Genomic DNA, 14,264 nt, shown 5'->3' with positions numbered 1-14,264 from the left:
CTGTCCCTTCACCTCAGGCTGCTGGGGGTGGGGGAGAGCTGCCAGGGAAAGAGTTAAGAGAGCCAGAAGCAGCAGCCTGAGTTGTGTCTGTTTGCTGTAGCCATGAGGGTTGCAGGACAGAAAAGAGGAATCTCTAGCCCGGAGGAGCCAGATGAGAGAAAGTCACCAAGAAAGACAGCTGGTAGGTGAAGGAGGCCCAGACCAGCACCAAGTCTCCTTGTGCACCACTCTGGGAAACCAGCACTGGGACTCACCCTCGCTTCCCAAAGGGACTGGTGGTAGAAAAAGATGCCAGAGAACTGAATCACCATGCAACAGCGGACTGGTGCTACTGGGACCTCACTGCATAGAGGAGCCTATTAGTTACCAATAGGATCTCACTCTATTCCCCTGCTGGCTTGTGGGCAGCGTGATTTGCAGCGGGGAGAGAGCAAGAGTATAAAGCATTCATCCGAGGAGTGGACTTAAAGAATCTGCATGTGGAATTGTGGGTACAGGGGCTGCTTGCTGTTCATGCTGAACTTCACCATGTGAACTACCTTTTTGGGAGAGCTGTTGTGGAGCCCCTGTCCCATGCTCCTGACCCTCCAGTGATGTCTCGCAATCCCTAGAGGACAGTGGCGCTGTAGATGCCCCTACAGTGCTAACCTGGGAGATTTCTTTGTCCCCTGGGGTACCCGTGCTGACAGGCACCCAGAGACAGCTCATGGTTGTTGTGGAGGGTGGGGGTACTTGCTCTCCGCAGTGCTGGACTGGGACTGCCCTGGGAGTGACTCTCTGGCACCAGGCGCTGGGGAAGAGAGAAAGGCATTTGTGCAGCTAAGGCAGAGGGGCTGTAGTTAAGATTTCTCCAGCGAGAAGATGGAGATTGTCCAGCTGTATGTTGTGCTGATTTCAGTGCGGCACATCCGTGCTGTGACCTGGCTGTAAGTATGGTGTGAGCTGGAGCTTGCCTGACCTAACTGTCCCCTAGGGAGGTTGAGGGACCCTAATCCCCACAAAAGAGACGATAGGCAGATCTCACAGGAAAAGGGAGGTGTAGGAGACCTCAGCACCCCAAAGAGAGGCTGGGGGATCCCCTGGGGTGGGTGGAAGTCTGATCACACGGGGAGAGGGAGTCTGAGAGTATCCCTATGGGTTCTTCTAAGAGGCTATGAAGGGGGATTTTTCCCTTTGAGCTATTAGCGTGTCCATAGCCCATCTCTGAGCATGGCTAACTCTCTCTATCCCTCTGCGCAGGTACCTGGCAAAGCAGCCCTCCCTGCGAGGGACTCTGCGAGATTCCAGTGCCTGTGAGGGCTTGAAGGGCCTGGCGGAGGAGCAGGTGCGAATCTGCCAGCGGCAAGTGGAAGCCATGGACTCAGTGAAGCATGGAGCAGAGCTGGCCATAGAGGAGTGTCAGCACCAGTTTCACAACCGTCGATGGAATTGCTCCACTCTTCAGGGGCTACAGGTCTTTGGCAAGGTTGCCATACAAGGTCAGAGGTCAAGAGTTAGGCAGATCTAGGCAGTGCATGGAACATTTGCAATCAGTGCCCAACTACTTGGCTCATGTCCCAACCCCATCCTAATGCTCACACTAAACCTAACTTTTAAACCTTCACCCTAGCCCCAAACCAAACCTTACCACGCTTATCTTAATTCTAATAGTAAGTAGAATACTAGACTATATACACATGCTATAACTAACACTAGTACTCCAGCTAAACCACTCCCTAAGTCTACCCCTAATGTTCACCCTGACTCTAGTGGTCAATTAGACACTGATCCTAATGCTCACCTAGACTATTCATCCTAATGGTCATGCATACTATTAAATCTAATGCTCACCAAACCCGAAGGGAGCGTGCTTGTGTTTGGAAAGTAGATTCAAGTCAACTGAAAGATACAGTGAGTTTGTATTGATTTTGGTGAATTGTTTCAGTTGAAACAAAAAAGGAAAACAAAATGTTTCAATATTTTGGGCTAGCTTTACAAGGGGATTTAGGCACCATTCACAAAACAGGAAGAGGACATGTTCCCCCTCCCCAGCAACCTTTTCACCCAATGGTTAGAGTAGTCACCTGGAATGTGGAAGACCCAGGTTCAAAATCCTGCTCAGGAGCAGGGACTTGACCCCAGCTGTCCTTCTTACCACAAAAGTATCCTGACCACCAGGGTATTCTGATGTGGGGCTTGCTCAATCTTTCCTGTTGAAGGTGTTATACTGTGGATAATTATAATAATTATTAAAATATAAATTATATAATTGCAAATAAAAAAATCATTAGCACAGGGACTGGAAGCCAGGTGTCCTACTTCTCAGGTGGGGGGCCTAACCACTGGGCTATAGAGTCATTCTCACTGTGGCCCAATGACTATTTAAGTATTTTATACACAGTGGAACAGTTTTAGTAGGAGATCTCAAGACAGCTCTACCCCAGAATAGCTTGAGCATGCACCTGGGAGCCTTCCCTTCTCTCCCTCACAGATAAGTACCCCAACTGCTGAGCTAAATGTTATCATGAGGGGCATCGCCTACACCTTTTGTTTGTGAATAAAGCCTTTCATTTTCTTTGCTTTTTAAAAAACGTTTACAATTTCCAAAAATGAAACAAAATGTTTTGTTTAACCCAAAATGATTTTTCCCTAATTTGATTCTCCAAAAATATGTTACTGTTTCAGTTTGAGCTAACCCCCCCCCCTGCTTTTTTTTTTTTTTTGCAGAACTGCCAGCAAACCAAAAAATTAGTTATTTGCCTTGCTTTAGTCCTGAGAAAGGAGGCTCCAGGCCATTCACTTGGAGGGTGACTCTCCAGGCTCACTGACCCCCTCAGGGCTGCAGGATGGTTCCTGTGCTCAGACTCACTGCATGCTCTCTGGTTCTCCCCCTAAAAAAATTCCCTCTGAGACTTGCATCCCCTTCCCTCCCTGTTGGGGACATGAGACCTCTGGGACTGAGGAGCCCAGAGCCGCGGTGCATGCCATGTGGGATCTCCCTGGTGCCCTACCACGAGGGGCTATCCTCTTCCTGCTGTGGGATCCAAGACCTCTGAGGATGTAGCAAAACTCCCTTTAATGATTTACCAGTGTGATCTCTGTTTGAACATCTCCTTTCTGGGAGTGACACAGCATTATCACATAGCCCCTGCGTGTCTCAGGCTGCCTCCGTGTGTCTAATGCAGATGAAACTGCAACGTTTCCTCTCTCCACAAATGAACTGAAGGAGAAATTCCTTAGACAAATCTTGAAGAAATTGTTCCTTCCAAAGGCTGCTTCTGCCTCTTCTGCAGGTACACGAGAATCTGCTTTCATTCATGCCATATCATCAGCGGGAGTGGCGTTCGCTGTGACCCGGGCCTGCAGCCATGGGGAGCTGGAGAAGTGTGGATGTGATCGCAAGATCCGTGGAGTCAGCCCAGAAGGTAACAGAAGGTGGTTGGTGCTGGAGAAAGAAGCCCCCCATTGACATGGGAAGAATTGGAAGGATGAACAGGAGCAGACAACAAAGCTTGCTACATATCCCTGGGAAGGGGACAGTGCAGAGGAGAGTGGAAAAATAAATGGGGATGGAGAGTGCCGCCACTGCATGCCCTTGGGATGAGAACAGTATAGGGAGGGTGAGGCCAGGGAGATATGAACAGAGTGATCTTCTTTTCCCTGTTTGGGAAGCCTGAACACCTCTACATCTGCCTCCACACCTGGAGCAGCCTCTCTGCCTCATGGACTCTCTCTCTCTTCCCCAGGATTCCAGTGGTCAGGCTGCTCTGACAACCTGTCCTATGGTATTGCCTTTTCTCAAGCCTTCGTGGATAACCCTGAGCGGAGCCGTGGTGTCTCGTCCAGCCGAGCACTCATGAACCTGCACAACAATGAGGCTGGTAGGAAGGTAAGGTTGGTACCATGTGCTGGGGAACATACCCAGATATCTGAGCGCCTCGTTGGGGGCCAGAGACTGTCCCATCCCCCACTCCTTTTGTCCAGATTAGAGTGGCACCAACAAACTGATTACCTTTGAGGAGAGCCCTTCCCTTCTGATTGGATCCAATTCCCTGCCTTTCCTTCAGAATCTATCATTGCTCTGCCCCAGAGCAGAGCCTGTTCCTTATATGCCTTGAAGTGGATCCCAATTCCTCAGCTACACCTCCCTCAGAGCAGCTTTCTTTCCCTCCTACAGTCTAGAAGTGGATTCCCCTTCCTCTGCCTCTTTCTTAAAGTGAATCCATTTCCCTCACTCTGCCTTCAGGCAATTCCCCATCCCTTCACCTCTTTTGAATGAATGGATCACTTTCCCCAGCCACTGCCTCCTGAGTAGGTCCCTGGCCCTCCCTCTGACTCACAGTGGATCTTGTTCCTTTCCTTTGTGGCAGAGTAGATCCCTTCTTCTACAACCTCAGAGTGGATCCCTTTCTCATTTTTTAGAAGGCCTGCTCATATCCCTCTGTAAAGGGATCGCAGTAGTTCTGGGCAGGTCCTTTCCGCCCATAGTGGATCCCTTCAGCTGATAAGTGGATCAGTTACTTGTATTTCATATTCCTGTGAGCAGCCTCCATTCATTCTCTGTTCCCTGTCACACACCTTAGAGTGACCCCTTTTCCCCAGGCCTCCCTTTCCCTGACACTCTGTGTCACACTCCCCACGTTCAGCACCCCCTGGGTGGTAAGGAGAAGTTCCACTGTAAGCTTAAATCCACTTCTCACTGGCACCCTCAGGTGGGCTGCATGAGGCCCTCCACCTCCTGCTGACAGACGCTTTCTACTTGCCAGGCCATCCTGTCCCACATGAAGGTAGAGTGCAAGTGTCATGGAGTGTCAGGTTCCTGCGAGGTCCGCACCTGCTGGAAGGTGATGCCCCCATTCCGCAAGGTGGGCAATGTCCTGAAAGAGAAATTTGAGGGGGCCACAGAGGTGCACCCCAAGCGGGTTGGTTCCCAAAAGCTCCTGGTGCCCAAGAGCTCCCGCTTCAAACCCTACACAGCTCATGACCTGGTCTACTTGGTGGCCAGCCCAGACTTCTGTGACCGGGATCCCCACAGTGGGGTCTTTGGCACCTCCGGACGCCAGTGCAACCGGACGTCCCATGCCATGGATGGCTGCGAGCTCCTGTGCTGCGGGCGAGGCTTCCGCACAGCCCAGGCCGAGGTGGTGGAGAGATGCAGCTGCAAGTTCCACTGGTGCTGTTCAGTCAAGTGCAAGCAGTGCCGCCACCTTGTGGAGGTGCACACCTGCCGGTGAGGGGGAGCTGAGCTAGGGGGAGGGAGCAAGTGGTGGGCAAGAGTGCCAGCACCAAGAGGCGGGGAACCTTGGGGAAGACATGGGGAGGGGATGACTCAGAGAGAGGGACTGAGAGTTCCAAAGAGGAATATACAAATTGGGGGGGGGAGGGACGGAGACCCTTTACCACCCCAATGAAGAAGGAGCTGATTGCTCCAGAGGGGGCATCTCTGGGGGGGCTGCATAGAGGTTGCTCCCCAGTTACAGAGGGGTTTGTCTGGGATGTGGCTCAAGGGTATTTGGGTTTACTCACTTGTGATGGCATTCTCTGAATTTTTTGGGAGGGGACATGGGGTTGAACACACCGAGTCAAATAAACCCTTAAAATATTAGGAATAAAATTATTGTATTAGCAGAAGATGCGAGCGTGAGCTACTGTATGTGTGAAACCCTGGGTGGGCACTTCCGTGCATGCACTGGGGTGGGGGAGACTGTGCTCGGAGTCCATTCTGAAGGCTCAGGACTCCAGTGCCCTTTGCATGCAGTTAAATGAGGGGCACTGGTGAATGTGTGAATGCGCAAGGAGAACCCAGTGACAGTGCAAGAGACACTGCTGACGAAGCTAGTGTGGATGAAAGAGTACTAGGGAGAGGATCCACGTGGTTCCAAAAGAACAGCAGATAAAAGAACAGAGAAAGTGAAGCAGGTTGGCTGAACAGGCTCTTTATAAACCAAAACATAATATATAGGAAACAACCCACTGGTTGTGTCCATGGCAGGAGGCCTGAGGGTAAAAGACATTGTGGGCTTTGGGCAAGGGCCATCAGGCAGGAACCTGGAAACTGGCAGAGACTCCAAGTGAATCACCCCAGGGCTGATGCCGCTCCTGTTGCTGGAGTCCCTTTTCCCAGCTGCTGACCCTTAGAGGCACCCGGGGGACAGCTGAAACTGTACAGTGCCCGGGTTGGTGTCAAATGAAATGCCAAGGTCAGGGATTCCCCAGTGAATTCTGGGGTGCTGTCATTCACACTGCTGTATGGAGCAGAGAGGAGGCTGTGGCACTTGGATGAAAGCAAGGGTGGGCACCAGACGTTATCCCTGGGGACAGAGAGACAGACAGAGGTTGGGAAAAGTTGCTTCAGGTCCTATCAAGTTTCTCCTCATCTCTCTGCCTCCACAGGGTCCATTCAGTGCCCTATGCCCCCTTTTTCCTTCATCCCTGGGGTCTCCCTCTGTCCTCTCTCCTCCACTCATCCCTCAGTCAAGCTGAAGAATTTCTGGCTCCAGAGCAGCACCTCCTCCTCGCCTTTCTCTTCACTCAGCACTTGGTATGTCTCGTTCCTGCGGCAACCATGACGAAGCACCTGAGCAGATAGACAGAGAGATAGACAACCCACCCTAGAGTCAAGGGACCCAAACACCAGTCAAGGGAGTCCTGGGAGTGAAAGGAGCTGTCTCCCCATAACATGAGCCCTCCAAGTATGAGAGCCTGTCTCTTGACCAATGGAGGGTCGGGAAGAGAAGGCCCTGTCCCTAGGTCACCCAGGGTGGAGACTCTGGGTGAGGAGAACCAGTCAAGGTGGCAGAGGGGCAATCCCTGATGGAAAATGTGGCTGGGCTGCACTAGGTTGGTGACGTAGGATTTATTTCTTTTTCTCTCATTTTGTTCTCCATAATTTCAGATTTAATTAAAAATAACTTTTTGAAGGTTAAGGGCCTGAGATATACATGAGGTTAGACTAGATGATGTCATGGTCCCTTCTGCCTTAAACTCTACAAATCTATGACATAAGTTTCTAGCCCTGATGGTTGTGAAGAAAACCTTCAAAATATGAACTCATGACATCTGCCTGAATCTGCAGACAGCTTGAAACAAGGGTTCTGAGAAGCTTAACTCTGCCACGTTTATTTCAGTGGGTGCTAACTCACATGTCCAATTATGCTGATTTAAAATGTCAGCACTGTTATCTGAGAGACAAGGTGGGTGAGGTATATCTGTTAGCAATGTCGGTCCCAGGATATTAGAGCGACAAGGTATCTGTTTTACATCTAATTACAGCTGTGAATAAGAAAGAAGGAGGAGGATCAATTTATGGAATTTTGCATAATCTACTGTGAGTGACCTTTGAGTTTGTGCTCCTAGTGCATGGTGCCTGGAAGATACACAACTTTTCTGCCCCCAGTCTGTGAAGCCAAAGGTCTTAGAGGAGGAGTGGAGCCTGAGAGGGGGGAGAGGTCTAGTTGACTCTGGTGGTGGGTATGGGGTGTGATAAATAAAGTAGTGGGATAGCTTCCTTTGATGGACACCCAGCCAGCCGGTTAGCTGTAAAATCCCTCTTGGTAGCTGTTCTTTACTTGCTTTACCTCTAAAAGGTTAAAAAGTTCCCCAGGTAAAGAGGAAAAAAAGTGGGCACCTGACCAAAAGAGCCAATGAGAAGGCTAGAACTTTTTAAAATGGGGAAAGAAATTTTCCCTTTGTCTGTTGTTCTCTGGGCTGCAGGGACAGAACAAGGAGCAATGGTCTCAAGTTGCAGTGGGGGAGGTCTAGGTTGAATATTAGGAAACACTTTCACTAGGAGGGTGGTGAAGCACTGGAATGGGTTACCTAGGGAGGTGGTTGAATCTCCTTCCTTAGAGGTTTTTAAGGCCTGGCTTGACAAAGCCCTGGCTGGAATGATTTAGTTGGTGGTAGTCCTGCTTTGAGCAGGGGGTTGGATTAGATGACCTCCTGAGATCTCTTCCAACCCTAATATTCTATGATTCTATGACAGAGCAGCAATGCTGTAAGCAAGAATGCTGTGTAAGGTTTGAACCAGGTATGAAAAATTATCTTCCATACCTAGAAGGAATCTGTTGGATAGGGTATGTTTAGAAAAATGCAATCAGGTTTATTCTTTATTTTGGATTGTGGATCTCCTCTGTGCTAACCCCAGATGCTTTTGTTTGCTTGTAACCTTTAAGCTGAACCCCCAATAAAGCTATTTTGGGTGCTTGATTTTTGGAATTGCTCTTTTAAAATCCAGCAAAACCCCAAGTTCCAGATGTATTTTCTTTCTTTTTGTTTTTAATAAAAAATTACCTTTTTAAAGAACAGGGTTGGACCTCCTAAGAGGTTTGTGCACATGTTGTTTTATTAGCTCGTAGCCACAGCTAATTTCCTTTGTTTTCTTTCTCAGCTCTTCCCCCAGGGGTGCGTGTGTGAAAGGGCTTAAGGGTACCCCACAGGGAGGAATTCCCAAGTGCTCCTTCCTGCGTTCAAAGGGTTTTTTTTTGCATTTGGGTGGTGGCAGCATTTACCAAGCCAAGGTCAGAGAAAAGCTGTAACTTTGGGAATTTAATACAAGCCTGGAGCGGCCAATATTAATTTTTAAAATCCTTGCAGGCCCCTACCTTCTGCACTCAGAGTGACAGAGTGGGAATTCAGCCTTGACATGGGGTCAGGTGGATTTCTCTTTGACCTTAGTGGTTGGTGCACTTTCCTCTGCTGCTTTCTCCCCACTGGCACCATTGCATTGATTACATTCAAATTTTTCTTCAAAATCATAAAGACTAGAAAAACTTTTTGATGGACATTTAAATTTAAATTTTATCACATGAGTCCAAGGCACATGGTATGTGCCTGGTTCTAGGTATAACTAAATCCCACTGAGGAGTCAAGCCCGAAGAGTCTAGCAGAGGATGTCTGATCATGTTTTGAACATCTGCACCGTCTACTACAAGTGGCATCTCTTTTTGGAAACCCAAGTGGGTGAAGCTTGATTTGTGGGTGGAGCTTAGGAGAGTACCACCACACACACCCCACCCCAATTCAAGTCCTGCAGGAGGGGAAAATCCTGGGGCAGGGAAGGGGCAGGACAGAGCCAAGAGATGGGAAACTGGAGTTGGGAGGGCTGCCATTCTGGACTGTGAATGGTCAGTGGGGAGCTGGGTAGATCCCTGGGGAGTGGGGCTGCTCCTCACCTTCTGGCTGCTGAGGCTGCGCTGTAGGCACTGGTGACTCTTGAATGCACAGTAATTAGGGTGCTGAACTCTATTTGAGTCACAGATCTGGGGAGAGAGCAGTGAAATGTTAGAGAGAAAATAGAGGCGAGGAGGAGGGATGAGGGGACAGTGGGGTTCGGCACTTACTTTGTTTGGGAAGTCTCCTCCTTGGAAGAAAGCATATTCCACTTGCAGCCAAAGGATCACGCGGGGGTCATCACAGCCGTGCGTGGCCAGGCGGCCACACCAATAATCTGCACGCAGCCCTCCATACACCTCCATCCCATAGTACCCCATTGCCTCCAGGGAACCAACCTGCAAACAGAGGGGAGGATTAGAGACAGGCAAGCGTCCCTACTGCAATGCCCCAGTTATGCCTAATCCAGGACCTGCCTCAGAGCCTTGGGTACAAGCGGAGCTGGGTCTGTACCTTATTGCCCACAGCCTGATACTGGACAGAGATCTCAGGGTTGATGTAGGTAGTGAAGGTGCCAACATTGCAGTGAACACGTCTCAGATCTGACACCCCATGGCACTGCTCCCTCTTCAGTGAGCAGAAGGCACAGTCAGGGCATAGATCCATGTGGTGTCTTCCAAGACTATCGCACACCTAGAGAGGAAGAAAATGGCAAGGTGAAGGGGCTGTTGTGGACTGAGTTGAGCAGGGAGGAAGGGCGGGCATGGGGAGACTGAGAGCTGGTCTCAAAGGCCTCCCATGCTCTTGGGACCTACACACAGAGTCTGGTCCATCTAATTTATAATCTAGCCACTCCAGCCCCAGCCTCTTCCAACAGGAGGGACTGTAGAGAGCAGAGCCAGAGCACTGGCTATTTGGGGAGTTCACATATACTCCTGTACCAGATGCTACAGTCAGGAAGAACTGCTAAGAGGGATTAGAGAGTGTTGCCACAGAGGCTAAATAGTGATTCTTACCGAATCCCCAAATCCAAAGGTTCTTGCCTCCATTCGCTTCCAAGCCTGGGTAATGGCTGATGATAGGCAGATCCCCTCCAGCATTGCATAGCAGAGAATCACCAGAGCCTCATCCCTCTCCAGAGCTAAGAGGCTAATGCAGAGTAAGAAACAGAGAAAGGAACAGCAAGTCAGTATCTGGGATCTGTAGTTTCCTGCTGGTTCTTTAAGGGATGAGCGGAGAGTGCTGCACTGGCTCATAGTCCAGAAGTTCTGTGTATTTGTATGAGTGGCAGGCATGTGTGCAGTGTTTGTATGTGTATGTGTAATATGTATGTGTATTAGTGTATATTTATTTATGTGAAGGGGAATTTGTACAATGAATAGCATTACTGAGAGTTATCAGGTGGCACTACTGCAGTTCTTGCTAGTTTTGTTTATTTGAAGATATAGGAATTAGATCTTGGAGAACTGCTTATTGTCAGCTGTGGTGACACACAACACAACAGTGCACTGGACAAGGAAGTTTCATGCATTTTTAGTGTGCACATAATTGTGTGTGTGTGTGTGTATATATATATATATGTTTGTGAGGAGCTCAGTAGGCATGGGCCCAAGAGTGGGTGTGTGAGGAACTCACTGTGCATACTCATAAGGGTATTTTTGTGGGCATGAGAAGGCCTCAGCCATGCATGTACAAGAGTATAGGTGCAAGAAACTCTCCAGGTATGTGCACAAGGTTGTGGTTGTGCAGCTGTATAATGAGCTCTCCAAAGGTGTGGGTGAGGCAGTCACAGTATGTGTATGTGCATGAGAGTGTTACCAGACTACAGTGAACTGGTCCTATATCTAAACAAATCCTTCTTAATAACAGCAGACAACCACCTACTATAAACCCTCTATAGATAACCCAGGAAAGAGATCTGGAGACAAAATTCAAAAGAAAAACATGAGACCGCCCTGAAAACTTCAAAAACCTAATGAATGCACATCAAACAAACACTCTGGCCAAATAGCAAATGACATTAACATTGCCACAAAAGACTCTCTCAGAGTCTTTACCAGACCAGCACAGCATCCCTAATCACACAACCACACAATCCTAACCACACAAAACAGGACTGCCACTCCAACAGAAAGCAAAATGATTTCACAGAAGCTGCCATATACTCAGGAATAAAGTGAGAAACTCTCCAACTTAAAACACAGAGAGGTACATGTCACTGACCTAAGCACAGCTTGCCACAGCTCACTGATGTACAACAAATCAGTGCTCCAGCAAAAAAACTGGAGCACCTGACGGAAAAATTCACACAGACTGAAGATATGATGGACACCAAATGCTTCTGGCAAATCTGGAAAAAATTTAAGCCAACTAAAGAAAAAAAAACCCATCTATTCAGAATAGTAGAATCTGGACAGAACACTTCTGGGACCTATACAAAGGTATCAAACACCTGAAAACACATTAAAACAATTTGCCTCAACCTTTCCGGGTTCGCTAGTTAATTAATCTAACCATCCAGTCTGGACACTTCCCTGAGATATGGTCAATGGACAAGCTACCTGAATACAAAAGCGGAGATCCCTCAACCTAAACAAATATAAAGGGCTCTGTTTGAGCAGCAACAGTTGGCTAGCTATTCTGTAGTATCTTCAGCAACAGAATAATGCATTACCTGACCAGTCACAACATAGTTCAGGCATGCCAAAATGTTTTTCCTTGAGAAATGAACTATAGGCCACATTATTACCCTACTGGTGCTATCATGGTTACAAGGAGAGCAGTGCCTTACACGCCTTTCCAGTACCTCTTGAGTGTGCCTCTCACGTGACAGTTTTTACTGCCTTCATCCCTGTCTGTGTAGAACTCCGCCATTTTACCTCTTTTAGACTGATGTCTGGTTGCAGCCCCTGTTTACCACCTGTGATATCTTGACAGGCCTAGCTGTATTTGGTACTTGGAAGAAACATCCTTCTGGGCTTCTGGTGGCACCTTAAAGACTAACAGATTTATTTGGGCATAAGCTTTCGTGGGTAAAAACCTCACTTCTTCGGATGCAACTGATACTTGATACCTTCTGGGCTTGTGACCAGCAGCAGACTGAAGTGACTCAAAACAGTTTCTTCAAAACAAATGCATTGTTTATTCACCCAAAGGTACATTGCAACCAGAGAAGAGAATTAGAACAACCAAAGGCATACAGACCTGGCTCTTGCCTAAAGTTTATAATTTCCCTCAAGCTTAGTCAAGCCCAGCTGCCTCAGACCCATCCTGCTGGGCCTGTGTCTCAGTCCCTCTACTCTCTGCAAACAATTCCCTGATGGCTGAACTTCCCCCTCCCTCTCTAGAGAGTTAACTGTCTAGTCTCCTTTTGACCTTAGGCCTTCAGCCTTGTCAAATCAGCTATGGTAATTTTGACTGGTGGCTGGAAATAGCATCTTCCCAATTAGTGGCCCAGCCATTGTTCTCTTAACTCCCTTGAATTTGCTTACCCAGAGACAACAAGGAGTCTGGTGGCACCTTAAAGACTAACAGATTTATTTGGGCATAAGCTTTCGTGAGTAAAAACCTCACTTCTTCGGATGCGAAGAGAAGAAGTGAGGTTTTTACTCACGAAAGCTTATGCCCAAATAAATCTGTTAGTCTTTAAGGTGCCACCAGACTCCTTGTTGTTTTTGTAGATACAGACTAACACGGCTACCCCCTGATACTTACCCAGAGGTGTCTTATCTCTGTCCATTGTCTTGTTTCCTGCTTGTTCTTCCTAACAGCCCCTTTTGATTTAACTCCCTGTAGTCAGATAGAATAATATATGCAGGTAAACAGAGATAGTCCAGATATCTCTCTCATTTTCCACAGATGTGATTAACAAGTAAGTAAAAGACAAAAAACAGGGAGAAAGATTTGGGCTCTTCATAGGCTTTAAAAAGCTTTTGACTCAATCTGACATCTAGGACTGAACATTAAATTGGTGGGAAACATGACATTAAACCAATCCAATGCAGTCCATCCAATGCAGAATAAAACTAAACAATATGCAAACAGAAGACTCCAAGCAAGAAAGGAAAGTAAAACAGAGATGGAATTTCAGCTCAACCCTTTTGAACACATACACTTGCCGCGTCCGCAGGTTCATGGTTCGCTGTTCCAGGCCAACGGGGGCGGCGGGAAGCAGCGCGGGCTGAGGGATGTGCTGGCCACCGCTTCCCACTGCCCCCATTGGCCTGGGATGGGGAACCACGGCCAGTGGAAGCTGCAATCGACCGAACCTGCGGACGCAGCAGGTAAACAAACTGGCCCAGCACGCCAGGGTGCTTACCCTGGCGAGCCACGTGCCAAATGTTGCCGATCCCTGCTCTAGAACAATCTCCAAACCAGGGTTTTCCAATAAGTAACTCTTAGTAGAATTCACAATGCTGAGTTATGCAGTGTTGTTGTAGCCATGTTGATGTAACCCTGAGTTAGGCACCTAGGCTCTCTATATAACATATGTGAAGAATTAGGCACCTATGAATGGCATTCATAGAAGCCAGCATATGGAGTAAGGAGCAGCCTAAGCTAGCTAGGAGGAAATCTCAAGGAGAGGGGCACCTAACTCTAGGCCAGAGGGAGGCGTCTATCTCTTCTCAGAATTCACAGCTGTGAGCCCTTCTCTGGAATTAGGCACCTAAGTTAGATCAGATCAACCCTTTCTCAGGAAAAATGCGAGAGAGGGACCACTCTACCCTATTATGGTTTTTAAGGCCCGGCTTGACAAAGCCCTGGCTGGGATGATTTAGCTGGGAATTGGTCCTGCTTTGAGCAGGGGGTTGGACTAGATGACCTCTTGAGGTCCCTTCCAACTCTGATATTCTATGATTCTATGATTATAGTCAATAGTCCAGTAGTCAGGGCTCTCACCTGGGCTGTGGGAGACCTGTTTTCAAGTCTTCTGAATTTGGGCCTCCCATATCCTAGATGAGTACCTTAGCCAGTAGGCTATGGAATATCTGGGGGTGGCCTCGCTCAATCTCACCTATTGGAGCTGTTCCACTTTGTATAACTGAATAAATAATCAGAGAAGCAGAGAGTCTTTCACAGCCTAGGTGAGTGCCTGAACCACCAGGCTATAGGGTCAATCTCTTCTGCTCTCTGGCCAAATAAATGTTTGTTTGCAGTGCATAACAACAATAACC

General features: G+C 48.2%; 2 protein-coding genes across 2 annotated transcripts in view; one reads left to right on the top strand and one right to left on the bottom strand.

Moving 5' to 3' along the window:
• The first annotated feature begins 861 nt into the window (after positions 1 to 861).
• On the top strand, positions 862 to 5,270 carry LOC117875404 (protein Wnt-4-like). The gene is made up of 5 exons (XM_034766747.1): positions 862 to 926; positions 1,240 to 1,478; positions 3,273 to 3,404; positions 3,726 to 3,868; positions 4,746 to 5,270. The coding sequence occupies exons 1-5, from the start codon at positions 862 to 864 to the stop codon at positions 5,211 to 5,213; spliced, it is 1,047 nt and encodes a 348-aa protein (XP_034622638.1). The 3' UTR covers positions 5,214 to 5,270.
• A 638-nt stretch (positions 5,271 to 5,908) lies between these two features.
• The window catches only part of ACRBP (acrosin binding protein), a 63,957-nt gene continuing 55,601 nt past the window's right edge, over positions 5,909 to 14,264 (bottom strand). Inside the window, exons 5-9 of the mRNA XM_034766619.1 lie at positions 10,107 to 10,239; positions 9,604 to 9,783; positions 9,321 to 9,488; positions 9,153 to 9,239; positions 5,909 to 6,556 (exon numbers count right to left, since the gene is read on the bottom strand). Coding sequence (XP_034622510.1) covers positions 6,443 to 6,556; positions 9,153 to 9,239; positions 9,321 to 9,488; positions 9,604 to 9,783; positions 10,107 to 10,239 — 682 coding nt within the window. The 3' untranslated portion in view covers positions 5,909 to 6,442. The remainder of the gene's footprint in view (positions 6,557 to 9,152; positions 9,240 to 9,320; positions 9,489 to 9,603; positions 9,784 to 10,106; positions 10,240 to 14,264) is intronic.

This window comes from Trachemys scripta, chromosome 1, assembly GCF_013100865.1.
Source record: "Trachemys scripta elegans isolate TJP31775 chromosome 1, CAS_Tse_1.0, whole genome shotgun sequence".
NCBI classification, from domain to species: domain Eukaryota; kingdom Metazoa; phylum Chordata; order Testudines; family Emydidae; genus Trachemys; species Trachemys scripta.
Note: the sequence above shows the minus strand (reverse complement) of the source record. Positions and strands in the feature narration are given on the sequence as shown.

Coding starts and splice junctions, on each gene's coding strand:
- LOC117875404 (XM_034766747.1), top strand. CDS start 862: ATGGAGATTGTCCAGCTGTATGTTGTGCTGATTTCAGTGCGGCACATC. Junction 927..1,239: donor ATCCGTGCTGTGACCTGGCT/GTAAGTATGGTG, acceptor CCCTCTGCGCAG/GTACCTGGCAAAGCAGCCCT. Junction 1,479..3,272: donor TGGCAAGGTTGCCATACAAG/GTCAGAGGTCAA, acceptor CCTCTTCTGCAG/GTACACGAGAATCTGCTTTC.